Genomic DNA, 24,289 nt, shown 5'->3' on the forward strand with positions numbered 1-24,289 from the left:
AATCATTACTTAAAAGGAAAGATGCTTTTATTTAAACTTAAGAACAAAAGAATTTTTAATAAACTTGTGGTCAAATGAAGGTAGGGTTTTATAATGAAATTTTCATGCTCATCTTAATTGTACAGGGTTTTCCCACCCTCCTCTCACCCCTGTAAAAGTAGATGGGTGTGGTGATTAACGTGAGGTAATTCTGTAGAGGCATTTTATTGAATACCTGATCTCTGCCGAGATTTTCCTGGTGGCTGACATCCCAGAAGCAGGGCTCAGAAAACAGTTAGTCCTAACTTGTTGGCTCTGCTCACTCTTCCGTGGCATGGCTCTGCTCAGATTTAAAACAGGGACGTAGCAGTGTTCAGTTTTCTGGCTAGAAGGAGAACTAATTTTATTATTAAACAATTATTTCAAATGAAAGAAGTGGGCTGCAATTTTGTAATGCTCTGCTTGCTAAAGCAAGACCATTTGGTACCCCAATGTTAGGACTTATTTCCCAATGTACCAAATGAGACAAAGGAGAAACTGGTCTTACGTCTTAGGCCCAGAAAAAAGTATCAAAACAGCAACTTTGTGGACCAGGATAGTTTATAGCACCATTGCAAGCAAACATAATTGTCTTTAGTATGGAGTAGGGCAGAACCTCAGGCTGCATCCCAGCCAGGGGTCCTGCTAATGGGCTGAAGGGCCTCAGCGGACTGTGAGCTGTCTCTCTTAGGGGCCTGAAGGATATACGGTGGAAAGAACGTGGAATTTGGGGTCAGCATTGATCTGAATCAGGCAAGAGGGGTTTTTGGTTTCTTTTAATTCTTAATTGCATTGTGCTTACAGTCTTTGTGACTTTGAGCAAATAATGTAAGCTCTCCGTTCTTCATTGTGCTGTGGGCAAGGTGGGAGCAAGGCTTTTGGGAGGAATAAATGAGATGCCCACTTCAGGGGCCATCTCATAGCAACTGCCAGTAAATGTTGTCCACATCCCTGCTCCACTTACTTGTTGCCACGCGCCCAAGCACATAAAATAGCTTTCAGACTCATGTTAGCGGGATGCAAGTTTATGTTTGAAAAGTCACGCCCAAGGAAGGATGAGGTCCAATGAGATTCGGAGAATATAAGAAGGTAGCTTTAGGGAAATTAGGCATGCTTATAACTTAATCCTTATCCTATTAGAGTTAGAATATTTGTGTATGGCTTTTGAACTTTAAGTATTACCCCTTTTCCTTAATTTTTGTTTAGGAAATTCTAGATGTCTTGGACCTATCCCTGGGATATGTTGTTGACAGTTTTTTTTTAATTCAAATTTTAATTAGTTCTTGATATATTTAATGTTTTTTACTTTTTTAAAGGCTCAGCCATTTAGAATTAACAAGTCTGTATTAATTTCTTTCTCAGTTCAGTTTGACTGATTTCTAAAGGACTGTTTATGTAAGTTAATACGCATTTTAATTACATTCCTTTCTCTGAAGACTCTCACCTTATATCCTTTTCAAAAGCAGTACCACATTCTCATTTGGTAATGCGTATCCGATGTTTGCAGTCACAGGTCAGACTTGAGCACGTCTACAAAAATGCTACTGAACTTTTACTTCCTGCGTTTTACCGTTAATGTATTTAACTTAACATGTTAACTTTATTTATTTAACTTAAAAACTGATCATCCATGTTTTTTTGAAAGTTCATTCTGTACTAATTGGTCATTTTTAGCTCTTTTTGTTTTCAGACCTTCACATACATTTTTTTTGGTGACTTGTTCTAGGAGGGAGAGAAAATGTTTAGAATTCAGTCTATGGGCTCAGACAGCACGTTTTCGATAAGAAGGGTGTTCTCGGCCAGATTGCCAAAAAATAAAAACCGCTGACCGTTTCCCTGTAACAGAGGTGGCAGGAAGACTGCCGACCTTGCCACCGTCCCCCTCACGTCATTTATTCTGGCTCAGGTCCCAGGGTGGGCCCCAAACAGCTCCTGTCAGAAAAGGCCTGTTCTGACTTCCAGGGAAAATGTTGTAACACTTCAGCCTTAAATTTTGCTGTAGAAAGTTTGGTTATCATTTAAAAAATTACAAATGAAAGACTGTCTCTTAAAGTGATTCATTGACTCGTCCCTGGAGGAGCCATGAGTTAATGGGGAGTGTTCAGTGGGAAGTGAGACGAACCATTTGGTTTGGGAAGGGACCCCTGCTGGACGGACAGCCCTCCGGATGGGGCCCGCCCTCCATGCGGGCGGGGAGTGAGATAATGATTTCCTTTCTCCATCCTCTTCAGGCATGAAATTTGTTAAGGATGGATTCCTGATTCACCAAGTTACCATCTCCATTGCTTCAGATTTTCTGGATTCAGAATTTTTAATTTAGTTTTTAGATGCATTGCTTCTCCTACAAGAGTGATAGTGTTCATGTTAGCAACTTCGTGAAATACGGAACAGTGCACGGAAGGAAGTAACAGCGACTTCTGATCCACTCACCTTGAGAAGCCATCTTGCATTTTTTTCCTAAAAAAGCATTACACTTAATTTCATGGGATGGAATATAGTAGAAGGAAAATAACATTAAAAGCATTACTGAAAATTCAGATAACTTCCTTCAAAAAGAGGAATATTGGTTCGTACAAGATTCTTCTAAGGTTTAAAAAGTGTGTGTGTTTGTGTGTGCATTTTGTGTTGTGTTTTAAAGTCCTTATTGATTTTAGCCACGTTCTGTTTCAACCATGCAAGGCGGTGGTTGAGCTGATGGGAAGAATTATTCACTTTGTAATTCTATAGGCAAAGTATTCCTCATTCACATGGGTATTTCTGATTCCGTTCCAGGAACATGCATTTCTAAATTGATACCAGTTCCTAGAATGCAGCCTTTTCCTGTGCTCCCATCATTTAAAGATAGAGGAAAGCGTATTTCTTTTCTGTGGTGGTTGGACAAGACCTTCAGATCAGATCTCTAGTGATTCAAACAAAACAAAACAGATCTCTCCCCTGCTTTAGACTCTTGGCATTGCCTGAGTAGGATTTATAAAACTGAAGTGCTGCTAATCTTTAAATAATGCCCAAGGGCTATGGTTTTCCAGCACCCTTAATACATTTGACAATGGAATATCACAGAACACTTATTCTGAAGTGTTTCATGCTCTCTCTCACAAAGGACTGTCAGCAAAATTGATCATTTAAAAGTGAAATGGCCAGAAAAGAGGGAAAGAGTTTCTTATTTCTTAATTCAACAGAGTCGCTATTAGAAATGTTTCTTTTCTCTAAGGGGGAATGTAGGCTAAAGCATTTTACATGTGTATTTACTTTTTATAAACTTTAAAGTGCCAACAGGAGAGAAATATAGAATTATTGTAAGTACCTCTCTATTTTGAAAGCCAGGTAATCCCCAAATTAATACTCTAAAATTTCTCAGTTTTCATGGAAAATTGGTCGTATCACTTTTATGGCAGGAATTTTTTTTAATTATCCAAGAAAGCCTGAGCTTTCACATAACTCCCCGACTGGGCTTATCAAATGTGTGTTGAGTCCCTCTTTGATACTGTGCGTCCATGGCATCCATGAGTGGGTCTCCTTTTGCTAATATATACATATGCGTGTTATATACCATATCATGCTCAAGTCTCACAAAATTCCGTGAGGTGGATACGACCCTCGTCAGTTAAAGGCTCAGTGTCCCAGCTGCTGGTAGGAGGTGGAGGTAAGATTTTAAGCCGGGTAAAGTCTGCAGCCCGGTTGAGAGCCCCAAGGTGGTACTAGGGATCGCTGACCGCCCCGTGCCTGTTGTGCCTGCCACGGCCTCCTGACTTGCATGGAGCATCCGGTGCGCCTGCCGGCTCTGCACAGGGAGCACTTGGTTACAAATGACCATGTGCTGAAAGTCATTTTTCCTCTCAAATGTGTTGCAGGGAAGCTTGGCTGCGGTTCTTCAGGCGAACACGTTAGTGGTCCCATCACGGAAAATGATGTGAGCCTCCTTGCCGCGGCTCTGCGGATTCAGGTGTGTGTGACACAGATACGCGAGAATTTTTGAGTTCAGGGCCTTTGATTTATAGTCACAAGTATTTTACCAGTTTTTGTTGTCGTTTAGCAGATGCAGTGTTGAACACTTTGCACACATGTCATTTAATTCTCACCACAGTCCTCTCGGATAATGATCTTGCCATTTGATAGATAAGGGAATGGAGACTCAGAAAAATTCAGTCACTTGCCTTTGGTCACATGACAGGTCTGGGGCCCAGACCCAAATCAAGTTTGATTATTAGTTACCTATTGCTACATAATAAGTGACCCCTGAAATTCAGCAACTTAAAACAACAAGCATTTATTATCTCACAGTTTTTGCGGGCCGGGGATTTGGGAGCAGCCTAGCTGGGTGGTTCTGGCTCTGAGTGCCTCATGCCGTGGTGTCTGCTGGAGCCACAGCCAGACCAAGGCCTGGCTGGGACAGGGTGTCCACTTCCTAGACGGCGTGCTCCCATGGCCACTGCCACCTGGTACTGAATTCCTCAGTGGCTGTTGGCAGGATGCCTTGTTCTCCATCACGTGGACTTCCCTGCAGGTCCGCTCACAGCATACTTGGCAGCTAACTTCCCCCAGAACGAGCAATCTGCAGGAAAAAACGAGGAAGCTGCGGTAGATTTTACGGCTTTGTCTCCAAAGTCCCATACCTCCACTTCCTTTTACCTCTCCACTAGGAGTGAGCCTCCGTTCTAGTTCACAGTCAAGAGGAAGGGAATGGGGCTCACCCCTTGCAGACAAGAGGAGTATTAAAGGATTTGCGGACGTCCTTTTGAACCACCACCATCTATGTGACCTAAATCACAAGGTCTCCGCTGTGCAAGCTCCCGACGGGTGCCAGAGCCCGCAGAACGGTGCTGGCCAGCAGAGGCACCAGCTGCCAGTGGAGAAGCTGGAGGCTCACATTCACGCCTCAGCAGAGTTAAACAGAAGCAAGGTTTAGTTTGTTTCTTTCTTGCACAGCAATACACAGTGGAAACTTTGCATTCAGAATGGGACATGAGGATTGCGTTACATTTCAACCAAAGCCAAATCTTATTCCTCTGTGTGTGTTACTATTTAATAATCCTATTTGCTTATTACTTCATTGTATCAACTGTAGAAGGATTATACTTGAAATGATGTGACAAATTTTGGAAGCTGGGCATCCAGCCTGATTATTCATGTTTTCTTCATTTTTCCTTTCTAATGGAGATGAAGGACCCACTCTGTAATTTTTAACCTAAGTACTTGATGTCTTCATGAACACAACCTGTTTATTAGTACATATAACTTACATTTTCCTTTTTAAGAAAAGCCTGCAAATTTAATTACAGGAGAATAAAATTATCCCTGTTAGTGACCGGGGTCGGTGGCGTGGCGTCCCCAAACAGTACTGTGACAGCCCAGACACACGCCCTGTCAGCTCTGACTTTTCTAACAGGTTTCCCTTTCTGTTTCCACCGAAGAACATGGTCGTCAGCGGCCGGCGATGGCTTCGTGAGCAGCAGTACAGGAGGTGGAGGCTTCACTGCCTGAAACTCCAGCCCCTCTCCCCAGTGCCAAGGTACCCAGTGGTTTGATTCACGTGGGAGCCAGCTCACCAAACCGCTCAGACGTGCAGAGGGACCCTGGGAGTAGGGGGCACCACTTGGGGTGTTATGGCTTGGACAGTTGGTCATTTAATTAAACTGCCACACTATTTTTTCTATCGTTCAAGTACTCTGAAATAATGATGAACATGTTTACCATATCCTATTATTTCTAATATGTGGGGTTTTTTTTTATTTCTGAGGTCACGATGTACCTCACTGTTTATAAAATAATGGTGTCTTCAGTTTGACCAATTATGGTAATGTAATCATTGGACTATGCTTTTAAGTGCTAGAAATTCCCAACATGGGCCATCTGGGTTTCAGGGCCGTGTAGGCTCCTCCTCTGGGGAGAAACAGCCGACCCAACCAGCACCAGTGTCTGTGGGACGGCATTCTGGTGGTCTGGGTGGGTGCTTTCTTCACAGAGGGATTTAGTGATGTGTAAGCTGCGTATTCTCTGTGTGAAACTGGAAATACAAACTGGAGAACATGGCCTCAGCATTTTTAGCATAGTTAGATAAGATGGCTGAGCCAGAGAAATGCATTTCCATAACGAGGCCTCTGTGGCTGCCTCCCCCAGCCCCGCTTCAGTGAGTTGGCCCCGCCCCTTTCACAGAAGGCAGGCACTTCCTCAGGTGGCCCCAGGGGCCCCGTGTGATCCTGTATTGGCCAATATTGGGAAGCACAGTGTCAGTAGCAATTGGCTAAGTTTTCACCTGCCAGCCGGTTACTTTTTAGAATTGCCCTCTGTTTCCTTGGGAAGATACTGAACACGGAGTTCAATTATATGCCCCCAAGCTGGTGAAACCTCCCAGGCTTTGCTTTCACCCCTGAAGTAGACTAAACACCTTACTCATCTTCCGTGTCCTTGATACATCAATTCCAAGGAATGCTGTTTTTTGTAATATCATCCCTGTAGTTCTGTAGTGTTTCATAAAATACTTTTCAAGTTACTTGTTTTGGTATGGGACCTTAATTTTTTAAAGTAAACGAGCAAATTTTACTTACAGAGAGCAAAAAAGAAATTAAGATGGACTCTACCGAATTTTATACCATAATCTTTGCATAACTCAAAATAAATTCTTCTTGGAGGGGGGCTGCTTTAAGTGCTCAACCAAATTTGACTGCTAGAGTCACTGGGCAAAAGAAGGCAGGCTGAGTAATTTATAAATTACTCAAAAAATCAAAATGATGTCACTGTCACTCTTTAGCTAGTGAAGAGAGAAAACCTTGAAGATTTTCCAAGAGTGGGCTCTTTGATTTGAGAGATTTTGGCAGGAAAGAGAACGAGAGAGAGACAGCAGGGGCAAGAGATAGCTTGGAAAGTAAAATGAAGCAGGAGCCTGGGCGGTAAAGGGGGACAGGGGAGGAAGACGCAGGGGACTGGGGAAGGGAGAACCTGGCTGGGGACACAGAGCTCAGCGCTTCTGTCCCAAGGTGCCCTCTCCCCTCTGTGAGCAATTCTTGTGCCCTTTGGAGAAGTTGGAACCAGAGGTAGCTTTGCTGTTGTTCCGTGTGCAAGATCAGCCCCACTGTGGTGTCCAGTGGCGGCTGAGAGTAGATCGATAGCAGTAGCAACAGAAACAAGCCAGAGCAGGGGGTGATTCGTCCTCCCCCACCAGTGCAGAGACTGCTGTGCCCCCAAATCAGGGCCCCAGGGCCTGTCCGAGAAGTGGTGGCCGTCTTTTCCATCTCTGATGTTTGCTCTCCCACACTCTGGCTTGTGCCTGCCAGGTCTCACTCCCAAGTGGATGGCTGGGCAGAGAATGGATGGCCGGGCTGAACCCCCAAAAGGCTCTGAGACATTCAGAGTTGAGTTTCATAGCACTCGTGAGAGATGAGCTGCGTGCTCCCGTCTTGCCAGATGGGAAAGTGGAATAAAGTGTTTGCCCAGGGGCATTGGGTCCATTACAGTGATATAATTAATACAACATTTTGAAATACGGTTTTGGACTTGAAATAAGAAAGAACATATGGACACAGATCAAGTAGCACTTCCACACTTTTGAAGAGCCAGAAGACACATGTGACAAGCCCAATGAGCGAGCGTTATGCAGTAACGTGCCCGTTGGTGGTCAGTGAACGCAGCAGCGACCCATAGAAAGCATCGTACTGTGCAATGGACTTCTACTCTCAGGCCCATTAGAATATACAGCCTCCTCTCCTGTGGCACAGGTGTTTTTCTTGTACCTGGGCAGAATTCTGGGATCTTTACCAGTTTTTCAGAGTTGCTTCTCTAAAGCAATATACCGTTTTCTCCCGTATGTCACTTGTTGGCTTAGTACTGCTCGGGAGACTAGGGGCCATGCAGCCTCCCCGTTGATTCGGTTGTTGGCGGGGCATGTGGTTGTTCTTCACTCCAGCAGCGACCACCTAAGCTGAGAAGCCTCTTTTATGTGTTTCCCCCCAGCGATATTGAGATTTCAAGAGCACAGACTCCGAAATCCGTGGAGGTCCTTGCCAAAGAGATAGGATTGCTCGCAGATGAAATTGAAATTTATGGCAAAAGCAAAGCCAAAGTACGTTTGTCCCTGCTGGAGAGGCTAAAGGGTCAAGCAGATGGAAAATACGTCTTAGTTGCCGGGTAAGACTACTTTAAATTTTATTTTAGTAACAAGAGGTGTCTGTCAAACTCTCTTCCCCGTTTGTCCATCTGACGTCACATCCATCCGTCTCCCAGATTGACATTATCTTGTCCATTTCGTTTGGCATTCCTTCCTGAGATGAGAGGTAAGTTTTTATTGTCAGGGCAAAACAAAGTGGTCTCTACAAAATACGGAGCGTAAGGAGTCACTAATTCAGTACTTTATTTTTTGTTTCTCACATTGCGTTTTGACCACCTTTGCTGTCCACCTTGGATTTTCCCTTTAGTTTTCAGGATAAAAATTAAACAAGAATTGAAAGTAAAATACTTTGAACTGAGCAGGGCATTTTTATGTTCAACTTAGAAATGACATTTTAGTGGCAAATGTACAGATAATTCCATGAAACTTTGATTTTCCTGTTCATGTTTAATGTTTCTTACAGATGTATTTTAATTGTAAAAGTTCAGTTTTTATTCATTTATCTTTAGAGGGGAAGGGAAGGAGAGAGGGAGAGAAATATCAATGTATGGTTGCCGCTGGTATGTCCCCTGCCGGGAACTGGCCTGCAACCCAGGCATGTGCCCTGACTGGGAATTGAACCGCGATCGTGTGGTTCACAGGCCTGTGCTCAATCCACTGAGCTACACCAGCCAGTGGATTTTATATATATATATATAATTATATATATATATATATATATGTGTGTGTGTGTATATATATATATAATTTTTGCATTTCATAATTGATACTGGGCCAGAGACAAATGCCCAGTGTTTATGAAAAGGAGTGTTTGCTTTACTTTCCTTATTTAAAAGAAAAGAAATGCATTCACCAACTGAAAAAATGGTGGAAAACAAGGGATTTCAAATATTTATTCAGCGTGACCTGAGGGAACATCCAGACACCATATAAATTCCTTTGCTGTTTTATCATTTCATCACACAGGCTTCCTCATGACCTACAGGCCAAGGTTTGAGGCACAAAGACTTTTTAACAGGCAGAGACATTTCTTATCATTGGACTTGGCTCACAAGTAACTTTCTTTTTACATATTTAATTATTAAATCTAAGGACATTGTTTCTTTTTCTGGTTATAAAAATCATGCCTACTCATTGGAGAAATAGTTCCATACTACAGAAAGTGTGAGCAAGAGCGTGAAACATCCCAAACCCTGGCACCCGGAAGAAGCAGCTGCTCACCTTTGAGACCATCGTGACGTAGGTACAGCCGCTCAGAAGCGAGACCGCCCACACGGCTCTGCCCGCAGTGACTTGACTGTGCAGCAGTGAGCGGGGCATGCCACTCCCCACAGTCAGTGCAGAGCCGCGTCAGCGTTTTCCACGACTACACACCACTTCACTGCCTGCATGGAGATTCCTCAAGGGCCCGGGGAGGGGGCCACAGGTGGAGCGAGGGGTAGAAGTGCCTGAGATGATGGGGGTGGGCTCCGTGGCCCACATCTTCCCAGCACTGAGAAACACGTCTAGGGCCCAGCCCCTGGCAATAGCACAGCGTGTTTCTCGTGCTTCGAGTCTGTGAAGGCAGAAAAAAGACTCGAAACATCCCAGGGATGTCCTGTAAGTCATTTAACCAATTCTCTATTGCTGGGAATTAAACTGTGTATCACTTGTGGCCATTATAAACTGCTAAAATTGCCAGCCTTGGGCCTGTGTATTTATTTGTTCATTTGTCCTGTCTCCTTAAGAAAAATGCCTAGATTTTTCCTAGGGATTTTTAGTTCCTAGGAATTCACTGAAGAGTGAATTCAGTGTTTCAAAACTATGAATGAAGATAAAACTGCAAAACAAAATCCAGATATCATGCATAATGATGATATGATACAGTAATTGCTTCATGTCTCCTCTCCCTGCTCTTCCCCCTTCCCACTCCCCTTTTTCTTCAGCTCCTTCTGTTACTGTTTTGTAAGAGGAGTTGGCTGCCAGGGTCTTTCAGAGGCACTGTGGTTTGGAGGAATTTATACCTGGTTGCACGCAGCGCATCGGTTGCCTGTGGCTTAAGCCTTCTCCTCCAGGCTCCCGGCTCCCTTAGAGCTGGACTCCCGACCTTAATGGGGTTCTTTCCAACCTAGGACATCCCCATCCGAACCCTAATATCCAACGTCTGAGCTGTGCTGCAGGAGAGCCCTTGCTGAGAGGTGTTAGTCCCACCTGCAGGCCCTTCCAGGCCAGTCTGTGGAAGCAGCCTGCTGACCAGGGGGCAGGGGAGAAGGTTCCTGGGTCGGCGGCATGCCTCTAGTCAGTGTTGCTTTGCAGACGAATGTTCCTTGCAGGTTGTTAGCAGTGAGTAAACAAACTTGGACCTTGAGAACTTCCAAAGCAAATGCCACATCTTACCCACGGATTTCGTTTCCTTCTCCCAGTGGGTGGGTTTGCTGGATATCTCACCCTGTTCAGGGTGGGAGGACTTGAGGAAAACTCAGTTTACGAAGGGACAGTCATGCAGCGTTTTTTCATATGGACTGGCTGTGGTTTACTCTGTTTGGGGCATCTCAGTACTGGGCATAAAAACACTAGTGTAGACATGGCCCTGCCCTTAGCTGGGAACACAGAATTGATGCTTCTAATACAAGCTCTGCTGGTCCCTGTCAGGTCCCTGACTTGAAGTCCAATTTCTCAGAGCCTGGCCTCCAGCCACGCACTGGAGAATGACTAGTGACATGGCTAGTGGTTACAGCTACACGTCGGCCCGCAGCCAGGAGAGCGCTGCTGTGCGGCATCTCTCGCTAATACTTATGTGGGCCATTGAGCTGAAGAAGCCAGGCTGCCGTGTTGTAGACAGAAATGAGTATTAAACCTGAATTCTCTAGTACACATTTATCCCAAAGAGATCAGCTCTTTTGTGAAATCGTGGTATAGCTTCCTTACTGAGCAAAATACCTGGAACAAAAATTAAATTGTGTTCTTTTCAAAAAAGCTGTGAGGGTAGGATTTCGAGATACATATGCGTCTGTAGCAGAACTTGAAGGACTTTAGAAAACATGTAACGTACTGTCCTTATCTCTCTGAGGGGGCAATAAACCTCCCCCATCAACACAACAATGATACTTAAGTCTGTGATCTGCCTTTGGTATCTAATCCTTTAATAGCTGGGTGTTTGAGATTAGTTTAAAACAGACTTTTTTACCTCCACCTTTGTACTTTTGATCAAGTCAGTCATGGAGAAGTGACATTATCAAACCATTATACACCTCTTTAGAAATACAAATAATCCCTCCATGAAATGGAGACGTTTTCTGAAAGGTTTTTTAAAAAAATTCTGAAAATAATGTTGGCTCATTGCTTAAAAATTTAATATAAAGAAGAGTATCAAAGAAGGAGAAAACTAACTTTCTCATTACTCAGAAGTGTTAGAAATCCCTGTAGTTCCAGCCAGGATTTGATCCATGCATTTGCCCTTCGTACACGGTGAGATCAGGCTGTAAACACCTCTTTGGGGCCGGCGCCTTTGTCTGAACACTGTAATGTACAGCTTTCCCCATGCTTTAGAATTCAGATGCCCACGAATAATAAACCTTTTTAATACACCGAAGTAACCTATTTGTTATTGTACATTCCAATTTATGTGTGGATGCAATTTAAATATATTGACAGTGGGCTGAATGGATAAAACAACGGCTTAACATTTTTTTCTGTTGTTAACGACCCAAATGCAGAACAGATTAATTTGTTTTAAAAGGCTATTCTTCAAACTTTAGAATTCCTTATTTTGTCAGAATCATCTGTATTTCATCAGCTGCACATCGCATGGTATTTACACCTACATATCACTTTATTTGCTCTGCCTGACAAAACGAAAAGTCCTGGGAATCGTTCAGGGAAGTGTGCCGAAGGAATCCGAGGGGCTCTTGAGTTTTACATATTTTCCCAGTTACACTAATGAAAAGGAATGTGTTTGAGAACTTGACTCGGAGTGCAGCTGTGGGGCGTTGAATGTGTGTGCAGGAGCGGTCTCCATGGGCCCTGTACCGATTTCTGTGCAGAAGCTTCTAGAACATCTCTGAATTACTTAAACAGAGCAGTTAAAAAATAAGCCCAGATCGGTCTGTGAAGAGAATAAATTTCACATGAAAGGAAAATTTAAATTATTCATGTCACTTTTTTTTTTCCTGTGGAGTGCCAAACACTTGATTTGCTTCTTTTTACTTTGTTTTTGTTTTTGTTTTGTTTTTTTACTGTTTTCAACCCTTTACTTTGGTCTGTGAGAAAGTAACCTTTATTGGCTTTTCTAACAGTGTGCTTTTCTGCCTTAGGTAACTATTTAAAATATCTATGAGTTTTGCTTTTATTTGTGTTTCTTGCAAAATTGAACAGAGGTGTTCAGAAGACACCTCAGTGACAGGACCTTTGGACTGTTGACCTCCGCAACACATGATGGAGACACAACCAAAAGGACGAGGGATTTATCATTAGATAATAAAAGCCTTTTTAAAAAGCCCTTCCCCTCATGACGACACCTGGCTGAGTGACATACACTGGTGTGCTGTTTGAACATCCAGTGTTGGAGTTCACAATTAGACCCGTGGCCAATGGCAATAACGCTGGTTAACAAGATTCTAGATTTGGAGTTTTACCACCGTACAAGCAATCTAGCTGACCTCTGAGTAAGTGGTAGGCTTCTTTCATATCGTCTCCAAGTAGTCACGGAGCCCTTCAGTAAGTTTTTATAATGGGTGTTGTAAACATTTGTCTCAGAAAAGGTGTTAAAAGCCCCTTGTCAACTGTTTTGTGCTCCTCTGTGCCCTGGTCGGGAGACAGGAATGCAGTGACATTGGGCGTAATCCTTCACCTGAGCAAGCTCATGGCCAGTATGCGAACCAGACGTGTCAGGTGGTTCAGAGGAACGCCCTCTGGCAAAGTATAGAATAAACACATGATAAATGCCGAGTATTAGGGGGAGCAGATCGGGGGCAGTTGAGGAAAATAATGAACAAAAGTCACAGCTCTCCATCCACAAACTCTCGGTTCTTATAGAAAAAGAAATTAGGTCGACACGCAGCTTGTTTTCTGCGTTGACTTGATAACTGGGAAGCTGAGCGGAGGGCATGGGGATGGTGACTAAACCACACTTTGATGCCATACGCAGAAACGCGGTGGAATAAGTTTTTACTGTGGCTCTCCTTTTACTGCCCCCCAGTAAATACTTCCTACTTTCGCCTTTTCCTGACTTGTAACCATTGGCAGAAAGCTAACAGTCCTGTGTTTCTAATTAAGACTTGGATGGTGAGCGGTAGTTCTGAGGAGGTCATCCCTGGGCGGGTCTGCTCTTGGCTGTCTCTGGCAGCTCCGTGAGCACATCCTTGGGACTGAAAATGTAACCCTTCGTGTGAAGTTTAAGTAAACCACCAACTCCTTTGCAAACTGTGAGTGCTCAGTTAAGTAGGAAGTTGACTCAAAGCATAAACACCTTCACGTAACTTTGAGCCTTCGTGCGACCAGGCTTCGTGTGGCTGGGGGTGTCTGAGGGTGTCTGAGGGTTGCTCCCCCAGCTCCCTGCCAGCAACTTTGCTGCTAAATCCAGGGGCTGCTTCTCAGTCCTCACCGGGCTTCAGACCTCGTCAGACTCTGGACACGTCCTTGGTTTTTTCCTGAGACTCCGTGTTGCACCCTGCCTCCTCCTCTTTACATTATGCTGCTCTTTTGGCTTCCTCTGCTCTCTCTTCTGACTATTCCATAAGAGAAAACCTTCTTAACAATTTTGTGATCTTTTTTTCTTACTCTGTTCACTCTCATTGACTGATCTTACCCATTCCCATGCTTTAAATGACTAATTATAGCTAACGATTTCCATCCACAGAAGTAACCTCGTGAGGTCAGAATACTTGCCCGGGTTTGATTTCCAGTTCCACTAATTGTGTGTCCTTGGGCAAGTAACTTAAACTCCTTGTGCTTCAGTTTCCTCATTTTTCAAGTGGGAATAAAAATAATTAACCCAATAAATATAACACAGAGCGTAGCATATTGACAGCCCCAAACCTACCGTCAATTTTGTCTAACTATATTTATTTCTCAGGTCTCAGTTGAGATATTACTTCCTCCAGGAAGCCTTCCCTGATGTTCCAGATCTAGTTAGATCCTCCTTTCATGTGTTCTCACAATACAAGTATTGCCCTATTCCCTCTGTCTTCATGCTTATCACAGTCATTATAATTGCTGATTGATCTGTCCATGCATCTCATCAATCATGAGCTGTGTGTGGGCAGTGATATAGTCCACATTGGTCATCAGCATGTCCCCAGGGTCTAGTAGCCTGACACATACTAGTATTTAATACACATTTGCTGAGTGAATGGTTGCTTGCATGGCTCTGGTGGTCTGAGATAGTTGAGGACAATGTATGTAAGGGCATTACTTCTCTGTGGTCATATCACTAGATTTTGCAGTTTAGAAAACTAATATCAGTTTTGTTTTGGTTGAGTATCCTGGACAATCTGACTCACAGAAGACAATATTGTAAGCCCAAGTAATAGTTTTTAAAACTTGTCACAGTGGTTAGAATACGCTAAGGAATAATTTTATGGGGTTTTATGTGGGGATGTGGTACATACCTGCCTGTCCTATCACATAGTACTGTGATATTGTTACATCTGCACATGCACTGTTCGGCTCTGCAGGGTGTCATAGCCAACGATGAGCTCCCCAAAGCACAGATGATCTCCATAGAGCGCTGAGGAGCTTTGGACTTTTTCTATGTATTTGAGGGTCTCTTGTAGGTGTGGGAAGGGATGAGGCTTAGTGAGTCTGCAACCAAGAAGGTAGGAGGCTACCGGAATGCAGGTGTCTCCTTTTCAGGGCAGAGAACTTCCTAGCGGTAGAAGCTGCTGGAAGCGAAGAGCCACTCTGGAGGCAATGAGCTCCCATGGCTGCTTGTTTTCACACATGGTGGGGACCGGCCTGGGCACCGGTGTCCAGAAGGAGATGGATAAGTGGGGCGTGTGAGGATCCCTTCTAGTCCTGAGAGTGAGTTAGGTCCCACAGGACCATTGAGCTAGGCCCTGTGCCCACGTTATGTCCCAGGAAATGGCCCTGCAGGAGCAAATGCCAGATTACCCATCAGCAGGAAACAACATGCATGAGCTTGATTTTTGAAACCGTTTTGTTGGACAGTTTTTCTCTGTGGTTTTTCAAGGTTGACGTTATTAGCGCCACTGCCCAATGAATTCTCTTCTTGGCCTCCCGGTACAGTTGTGTCTGTGCGTTGATGTAACCTAAGCCCGACCTGTGTGCTGTGGGTGGACCATAATGGTTCAAGAAAATGGATTAGGTGGACTTTGAAATGGAATATTCTCTCCTAATATCCTCTGATTTGGCGTTGGTCCCCGTAAGATTATTTCGCATAGATTGTCTATAGGAATATTGTTAGAGTCACTCACTGTTTTCTCTCCCCAATCAGGATCACGCCCACCCCTCTCGGCGAAGGGAAAAGCACGGTTACAGTTGGGCTGGTGCAGGCGCTGACCGCACACCTGAACATCAACTCCTTCGCCTGTCTGAGGCAGCCTTCCCAGGGGCCAACTTTCGGAGTTAAAGGTACTTCACGTAAACAGCTAGTACAGCTTTCAGAGCAAAATTGGGGGGGGGGGGTAAAATCTTCAAGAAAAGTTTAAAGCGAGCATCATCAACAGATGTGGAATTAAGACTTATCAGAGGAACTAGCGCATCTTATCCCTACATGCACCGCCCCCTCCACACTCCGTAGGAGGAAGTCACCCCGAGTTGGCCCTCCTGCAGAGGGCGCTGCAGTGGGGGTTTGAGTGTAACCTCTCTGGGAAGTCCGTCCCGTTGGTTTCCTGAACAGTGGCAGGTCTCCTGCTCCGGAGTCCAGACTTCAGCAGAACCCTTCTGTTTCATCAGAACCTTCTTTGGCCAAGAGACTTTGAAACTCCGCCGTTTATACGGGTGTTTTATCATCCCAACCGCGGTGAGAGGTCTTTCCATGGAGGCAGAGACCCTTTTGGTCAGACCCCTGGTCTCCTCGTGTTTGGAGTTGCTTGCGGGGCGCAGGGAGCTCTGGACCCCGACCGGCTGTGGACCGAGATGGGATGGAATTCCCCACTGGCTGTGGTTGGCACCATCCCATTCACTGCTCTTTCTTCATTGAGTTGTCACGAAATCATCCTCCACCTCCCTTTACAATAGCATCTATTACTTTAATTGCGGACTGTTCTTGACACTTTGTGGGTTTTAGCAGTGTATTTATATTACTCTTGCAACTATTAATAACTGCTAACTCATTAAGTACTGATAACTCAGAATGTCAGACATCATATAGTGGAATGAACACTAGGCTTGGAGCAAGAAGGTCAAGGTTTTGTTCATGGACGTGTCCCTTACTGCCGTGTGACCATTAGCCAGTCTGACCCCTCTGAGCTGTATTTGTAAAAAAGAGTAAAAAGGCACAAGCCAGGCTTACCAGGTTAAGGAAAGGACCAAATGAGAGAGTGTAGAAAAGACAGAGTACACTATAAAATGGTATGGACATGGAAGGCATTCTTATTATTTTAGGAAAAATACATTTTTTATGTAATAGTTTTATAACTTTGAAGAATAAGCAGCAAGGCGAATCATAAACATTACTATCTAAAATAAACAGAAGTTTATAATGTGTTAGGCTGAGTTTCTCAGGTGAATTTTGTGTAACGAAGTTTCTTGCCACTTCAGTGCACGTGCAGCTTTCACGAAGCGCAGCCACACAGACCTAAGAACACACCTGTGAGATAATCTCAGTCTGCTGCAAGGGCATTTGCTCTTATTTGTACCTTTTTTTTTTTTTTAAGAGAAAACTGAAGTCCTTAAATTGCAGTTGGACATAGTGTGAGTGTTCTTTCCCCCTCTGTCCTACCTGGATAAAGGTTCGTGTCTCTCACTGCCTTGGAGGCACGTGCCTCCCTGTTGGGTCTGGGGAGCTGCGTCCCTGGGGCTCTGTTGTTCCTCTGCGTAGCTGAACTCGGTGACTCGTTTTAAATGGTGCCTGCTCTGTTGTCTAGGAGGAGCTGCAGGCGGTGGCTATGCCCAGGTCATTCCCATGGAGGAGGTAAGATCTCAAAGGGACACGTGTCATGTGTCACTGTTTTTCCTTCCTGGCACTTTTTTTGTGTGTTTCCATAAACACAGCCCCACAGTGCTCAACTCCAGCGTCCTAGAGGCTTTGAAAACTAAAATCCAACATTTATTATTATGAGCTACCTATGGGTCTTGTCTGTGCCACTTGGTGTAAATATTCATATATTTTGCTCTTAGAGATGCTGTTTTCAATGAATGGACACTGACCTAGACCTTGCTTGGGGTATTTTATAGGTAAATTATATGTACATCACATCATGTCTCTAAATTCCAAAAAATTCTGAATCCCAAAACCCTCTGGCTTCAAGGGTTCTGGACAAGAGGAAGCAGACCTGTTTCTCCATCAGTCACTATTTACACTGCCAAGTTCAGGAGGGCTTGGAGTCTTCACTCTGTAAATTGAGACCCCAAAGTCAGATCGTCCCCCCAGAATGGGCCAGAAAGGCCAGTGGTGTTGATGAACCCCTCGGCCCCCAACCAACCCTCCCTTGTCTCCTGTGTCTAACCAGTGACCAGCTCTCATCGCTTCTCCTGTCTGCATCAGCTTCCCAGTCCAGGCCCTGAGAATCCTTCCCCAAACCCAAGGCTGAGCAGGTCCCATCCCTGTCCGGTACATGTCAATAGTTAGGCCGTCCCTGCACACCCAGCACAGAGGGGCAGGTCCTCCTGGGTTGCTGCCTGCCGTCTCTCCCCTATCTCACTGTCTCGGGTCCCAGGCCGTCACATTCCTCGCATACTCCTGCCCTAGAATGGTCTTCCCTTTTCTGCCCTCCCTGCCCAGCACGTACTCCCGGGTTTTGTTCCAGCACTGATTTCCCTCGTACTCAGTGTCTGCCTCCATCTGGTTTGGTCGGCTGTGGTGACTTCGAGCCTCCAGGCCCCAGCATTTAGTGGAGTGCCCAGCAATAGTTGATGCTCACTAGGAGAGACTTGTCGGTTTTGTCAAAGGACTAGGAAAGATGTTTACCCAGAGAGGCCTGGATAATCTTCAATTATCTGGGCTGGTGTGAGAAAGAATAGTTCAGGCAATGCTGAGAGTAATATTCTCCAGCCGAAAGAGCCAGAGCCAGGGGGCCAGGTTGGGGATTGAGCGTGCAGACCATGCCCAGGGGAACTGCTCAGGGTTTAGCCAGCAAATATTGAGAGGGCGTTGGTGTCCCGCTGTCATATGGCCTCAGCTGCATGGCTCAGAGTTGGGCCAAACTTAAGGAAGGCATAAGACAGTTGGAACTACTTCATGGTGGCCAGGTAGGTCAGACAGGCGAGCAGTTGGTTTGTTCCTGGAGTTCGAGGAACAAACTTCTTCTTCAGCTCTCGACCCCAACTCTGAGCACAGAACTTGGCACCCAGGAGATGTTTGTCGACGGAGTGCATGAACAGACAGGGCGTGCCGGAACTTAATAGGAGACCATGGGAAAGTATTAGAAGAGAATTCCAAATGGATTGGTGAATTGTGAGTGAAAATACTGACTTGAAGTGGGAGAAGGAGCCAGCCAGCCTTGTAGAATAAGGGAAAACAGTCCAGGCAATGGGACCTGCTTGTGGGAAAGCTCTGAGGCAGGTGAGGGTCTGGCCGGTTCAGGGAACAAGAAGACACAAGCATGTGCCCATGGGCCAGTGGGATGTGGAGAGAGCCGAGGTAGAGACACAGGCAGGGGCCAGCTCTCTCCTGCTATTGAAGATCACGGGCAAGAGGCTGGACATGATTTGAAGTCGCATGGGCTGCCGTTAAAGGGATCTGGACAGGGTTTTCTAAAAATCGCTCTGGCTTCTGTACCGGCAATAGATCAATGTGGGCCGGAATGGACGCAGGAGTCTAGCAAGGAGACTGGGCAAGTAGCCCAGAGAAAGGGTGTTGGTGGCCTAGCCCTGGATGGTGGCAGCGAGGATGGGAAAAAAAGGATGACAGTGATTTAAGACTTGGTTCCTGATATTTGCAGAATGAGACATAGGCAGTGAGAAAAGGTGAGGATGCAAGGATGATATCCATGTTAGTGGGTGGAGCAAGTCTGTAGAATCATTTACTGAAGTGGAGGACCAGGGATACGGTGGGTGTGGGGCTGGGCCTGAGGTGGTCAGAGGAGTCCTGGTGGGGGCCTGTGAACATCCAAGTGGATACCAGATAGATAGTCGGAAAGAAAAATCTGTATCACAATTCTAAAGGGGGCACGCGATTCAATAGAAATATCAGAAAAGAAGTAGTAGTTAACCAAGAAATGTTTATCTTCATTGATGATCCAATTAATCTACATTAAAACTATTATCAGTGATCATTTTACTTATCAAATGGACAGAGATGGATTTTTTAAAAATAGTAGTAATATCAAATTTTGGCACAGAGAGGCTGAAGAGTACTTTCTTTTTTAAGATTTTATTTATTTTTAGACAAAGGGGAAGAGAAGGAGGAGAGGGAGAGAAACATCAATGTGTGGTTGCCTCTGCGCACCACCCCACTGGGGACCTGGCCTGCAACCCAGGCATGTGCCCTGACTGGGAATTGAACCAGTGACCCTTTAGTTCACAGGCCTGCCCTCAATCCACTGAGCCACACCAGCCAGGGCCTGAAGAACACTTTTATACACTGCTGAAAAGTATTGGTAAAACTTCTCTGGAGGGGAGTTAGAAATATGTATCAGTAGCCTTAAAAATATTTATACCCTTTGGCTCAAATAAATTCATTTTTAGTTTATCCTAAGGAAAAATTGTATGTGCAAAGAATTAATTTAAAAAACCATTTACCTTTTTTACCTTTGCAGTTTATAGCATTAAAGAAATGAAGGGAGAAAACTTAAATGTCTTAATAACAGGATATCAAGTTATATTTTGAAGACTAATGATATTAAAAAATGCCAGTTCTATTAACACTAAGTGCAAAAGTTTTGTTATAAAATAAGATTTTAACTGGAAAGTAGAAGTGTTAGTTCTTCCAACAACCGAAAATGTGACTTAAAACAAAACCCCAGTTTCTAAAATAAATTAACTCGCTGTTTCAGCCCAAAGGTCATCTTGTTGCTGAGGTCACTGATCTGGTGGTTTTATCTGGTGGCCCTTCAGCCCTTTCAAGAAGCAGTGTGGTGATATTACTGAGATCTTTTAACCCCGGGACCACACTGCTGGAAATAGATCACTTATTAGCAATTGATTGTTTTTTCAAAAAGTGGTTTGCATGTATTTTTAAAATAATTATATACTTATTTGCAAAAGTGAAAACTTGGGATCCACGTAAATTACCAGGCAAGGGAGACGGAACAATTTTGGTACATCTGCTGAATTACACGGCCCCTATAAATTGTAACTGTACATAAACAAGATTATTCCATAATAATACGTTATATTAAAAAGCAGGTACCAAATTAAAAGCATGCTGATTTTACAAATCTTACTCATGTGTGCACATAAGACTGGAAAGAAAATTGCAGAATCGAGTTGTGAGAACAATGTATTTCCTATTTCTCAGACTTTGTCATGTTTTATATTATTTTGTTGTTACTGTCTATTGCATGCCCTGCCTCATTCCAAAGTATATTTGATACAATGCCCTTTGTAACTCATAAAATAATGCATAAAAATGAAAACACCATAAGGGAAACAAACTGAGGAAACTCATCACTAAGTCCATCAGAATGCTTCACCCTTCACCTGCGAAAAGAAGAAAATTTGCGGCAGATTTCCGTCCAGGAGTTCTCCGTTGTCGAGCGGGAGACCCTGGCACTGGTTTGCTGGTTTAGGCTGTTTTAGGGGCCAGCTCAATATAAGGCTATGTAACTCACATAATATTTTACTTATTCAGAAAGCCTTGAATACTGCCACGGTTGTTTAAAACAAGTAGGAAGATGTTTTCGTTTCGTTTGTAGTTCAACCTTCACTTGACTGGGGACATCCATGCCATCACCGCTGCCAACAACTTGCTGGCGGCTGCTATAGACACGAGGATTTTGCATGAAAACACTCAAACTGATAAGGTGAGAGGCTTTCTGGGTGGCCCGGGGTACTCTTGTCTGAAGATCCCTGGATTCTTATAGAGCCTCTAGAGAACTTCTGGCGTCTGTAAACTCCCCGAAATTTTATTCAAAATTTTATGAATGTGTATGTGTCCTTATTCCTTGGGGGAAGGGTCCCTATTTTGGTCAGGTTCCCGAGTGAGTTCATGACCACTCATTGAGAGGATTGTGTTAATCCTACTTTTTAAGCCAAATAGTCGTTAAGACGGGTCTTTAGTTTCAAAGGTAGTTAGTTGGTGGGCTACTTCTCTTCACTGTGTCCATAGGCCTAACCTCTGTTCTACACTAAAGAGATTGGAGAGAGAGCTTTGTAAGACTGGTTACATGCAGCTGCCCTGGGTGGGCTGTTAAAGAGGCCTGACCCCCTTGATGGCTTCAGGTGCACGTGGCCTGAGAGGCAAACCATGCACCTGAGAGGAGCAGGATACTGGGTGCGAATTCCTCAGATACTAGACATGCATAAAAGTGGGGCTTTCTGGCACTTTTGCAGAGGTCCCGACTACCTCCAATTAAAGTAACTTTCTGGTGTGTTTTTGAAGCCAAACTCTGATAAATATTAATTTGATAGTTATAAGGCTGTAGATCAAGAAATATCTGTTTATGCAAACTCTTAGCAATGTGCATTATGTCAGATGTAGTCAGATTTCTGAACAAGACAGAGCTTAAAGCTGCATTGCTTATCTTAGCCAAGAATTTTAATAAGGTCCCTAATCTAAACAGTTTGCTTATAAATGTAATGAACTTTGTTGTATCCCATGAATAGTCCAGGCTCAGGGTTGGCCCTTAAACTTTTATGGGGTTTTATTTTTGCTTTTGTGTTCTTAGGCCCTGTATAATCGCCTGGTTCCTTTAGTGAATGGTGTTCGAGAATTTTCAGACATTCAACTCGCTCGACTGAAAGTAAGTCTCCAGTGAGTGGTCCCATGAAAAGGAAATATCCTAGAGACAAATCAGAATCATCGTCAAAGCCAGAAGTTTTGAACTTGGTTCACTTTTTTTGGTTTTCAGACACTCTGTGAAGTAGTAAATGATTAAGAGACAGAATAGTTACAGCAGACAGAGAGAAGGGCTGGAAGCCTGCAACCTGGATCCCACACCAGAGGGTGGGTGGCCGGATCAGGCCTCACGTTCTTCTTCCTCTGTGAAAGCCAGAGGCCTGCCCTGGGCCCAGAGGGCCCTAGTCCATGAACAAACGAGAACCTCCGAGAGTCCTGTTTCATGAAACTTCCCCAATTTCTAGGAAATAAGATACAGCCTTTGAAAATTCATCTACTTAAGTTTTTGTTGCAGCAAGATACTAAGCAATCTTTTTTTTTTGCTGTATTTATTTTTATTTGTGTTTTTTTTTTTTTTACTTTTCAATTATAGTCCACATGATACTCAGCAATCGTAATTCTTACCCACATTACTATTTTCTTACCCACATTACTATTTTCCAGTACTATTTGTGGCTTATTTTACTAATCTCATTACATTTCCCCTCATTTTTTTTCAGAGACTAAAAACTAACTTTAATGGTGTAAATTATCGGCACTATTTGGTGATAATTGATTTTAAAAATTTGCCCCCTTGTTTCATGCTCAACCAAGTGGGTTTGTCGAGAACAACACACAAGATACCCTCCTAGCTCAGTCCCGTGTGGCACATTTCTCCCCCGACCCGTGTGGGACAAAACTGCCATCCCTGGGCTTGACTGGAAGGTCCGCATCGTGGTCCTCTGCAGCTGCAGCATAGAGAGTTTCTGGCCCAGACTCTTTCCTTCCACTTCTTCATTAAAAGCCATTGTCTCAGAATGTTTCCCTTGTAGAAGTAGATACATTATCAATTTCAATGGATTTTTTTTCCTGCAGTGAATTAGAAATAACTAGGTTTGAAAACACAGGCATAAAGTTTACTTGAATTGTTGGTATTTGTCCTGGAAACGAAGAACTGGGAACTGGGGCATCGGTCTTATAGGCTGTGGTTTACATCCCTTCTGAGCACAGCACACGGCGGCCACGGGGAGCGGCCGAGACCCTCAGCAGAGGCAGCCTGTGCTCTTTGGGTGCCACCGACCGCGTGGCATTTCCAGATCTATCGCGTTAAGGGTATATTACAAACTTCAGGGTTTTCCACTTCGGAGGTATTGGGTTATATGAGGTGACTTAACCCTCAGTTTACTCAGAGTTCAAGTTCAGTTTTTAAAAAGACTCTTAGTCATGGAGAAAGTAGAGAGAGACCATTTTGGTTGCATCTTGATTTCTGTTCCTTCCAAAACTTGGCACACTTTTTCTTCTTGATCATTAGAAGCTGGGGATAAACAAGACTGAACCAGGTGCACTGACAGAAGAGGAAATAAGTAAATTCGCCCGTCTGGACATCGACCCCTCCACCATCACGTGGCAGAGAGGTGGGCGCTGACCCTAGATGGGGGGGGTGGCGACGACGGGCCAAGGAAGCTCTACAGTTTCACAGACACGGTTTCCTTCCTTCCCATTGTTCATCCACCCAGCTTGTGTCTCACCCCCCCCCCATTTGTTTGTCTCCCATCTCTGTGTCTCTCATCTCTGTAGCCTGTGTAGGAGAGAAGGCTGCTCTCCTTCAACCAACTGCTCCGTCCAGGCTCCGTCTCATCCACTCTCACGCCTTCCGCACGCCCAAGGAACATTGCTTAAGTTCCTTCTTCATCTCTTTCTTCTCTGGCCTCTTAGTCTAGATATTTTTTAAGTCTGTGCTTCTCCTTATTTGTTCTCTCTACTCACCACTCTAATTTCTTCCTCTTATTTTCTTAGCTCCACTCCAAGCAGCTCTTAAATTCATATATTCAGTTCTGAATTTTTTCTCTGAGTGTAGCACATGCTTCCAGCTGGTTACTAGAATACTCTCAACACCTGGAATGCACTGCAGAGGGAGTCCCCCCATCCTCTCCGTCCTGGTCCTGGCCTTCCCGGCTCCCCCTTAACTGGGACACCACCCCCTTCCCCCCACACTGCGCCCCACCAGGAGGGGGCAGAGGAAAAAGGCGCTAAACATGGAGTCGAGCCCTCTGTGTGTCTCTCCGCCCTTCCATTCACGTCCTGCACGACCC

General features: G+C 44.4%; 1 protein-coding gene across 1 annotated transcript in view; it reads left to right on the forward strand.

Annotated features, from left to right (window-relative positions):
• Positions 1-24,289, forward strand: part of MTHFD1L (methylenetetrahydrofolate dehydrogenase (NADP+ dependent) 1 like) — a 169,098-nt gene that overhangs the window by 32,429 nt on the left and 112,380 nt on the right. The window contains exons 9-16 of the mRNA XM_037049648.1: positions 3,870-3,961; positions 5,430-5,527; positions 7,966-8,139; positions 15,552-15,688; positions 17,146-17,192; positions 21,076-21,183; positions 22,048-22,122; positions 23,509-23,611. Coding sequence (XP_036905543.1) covers positions 3,870-3,961; positions 5,430-5,527; positions 7,966-8,139; positions 15,552-15,688; positions 17,146-17,192; positions 21,076-21,183; positions 22,048-22,122; positions 23,509-23,611 — 834 coding nt within the window. The remainder of the gene's footprint in view (positions 1-3,869; positions 3,962-5,429; positions 5,528-7,965; positions 8,140-15,551; positions 15,689-17,145; positions 17,193-21,075; positions 21,184-22,047; positions 22,123-23,508; positions 23,612-24,289) is intronic.

This window comes from Sturnira hondurensis, unplaced genomic scaffold, assembly GCF_014824575.4.
Source record: "Sturnira hondurensis isolate 20B ecotype Veracruz unplaced genomic scaffold, ASM1482457v3 Scaffold0000167, whole genome shotgun sequence".
NCBI classification, from domain to species: domain Eukaryota; kingdom Metazoa; phylum Chordata; class Mammalia; order Chiroptera; family Phyllostomidae; genus Sturnira; species Sturnira hondurensis.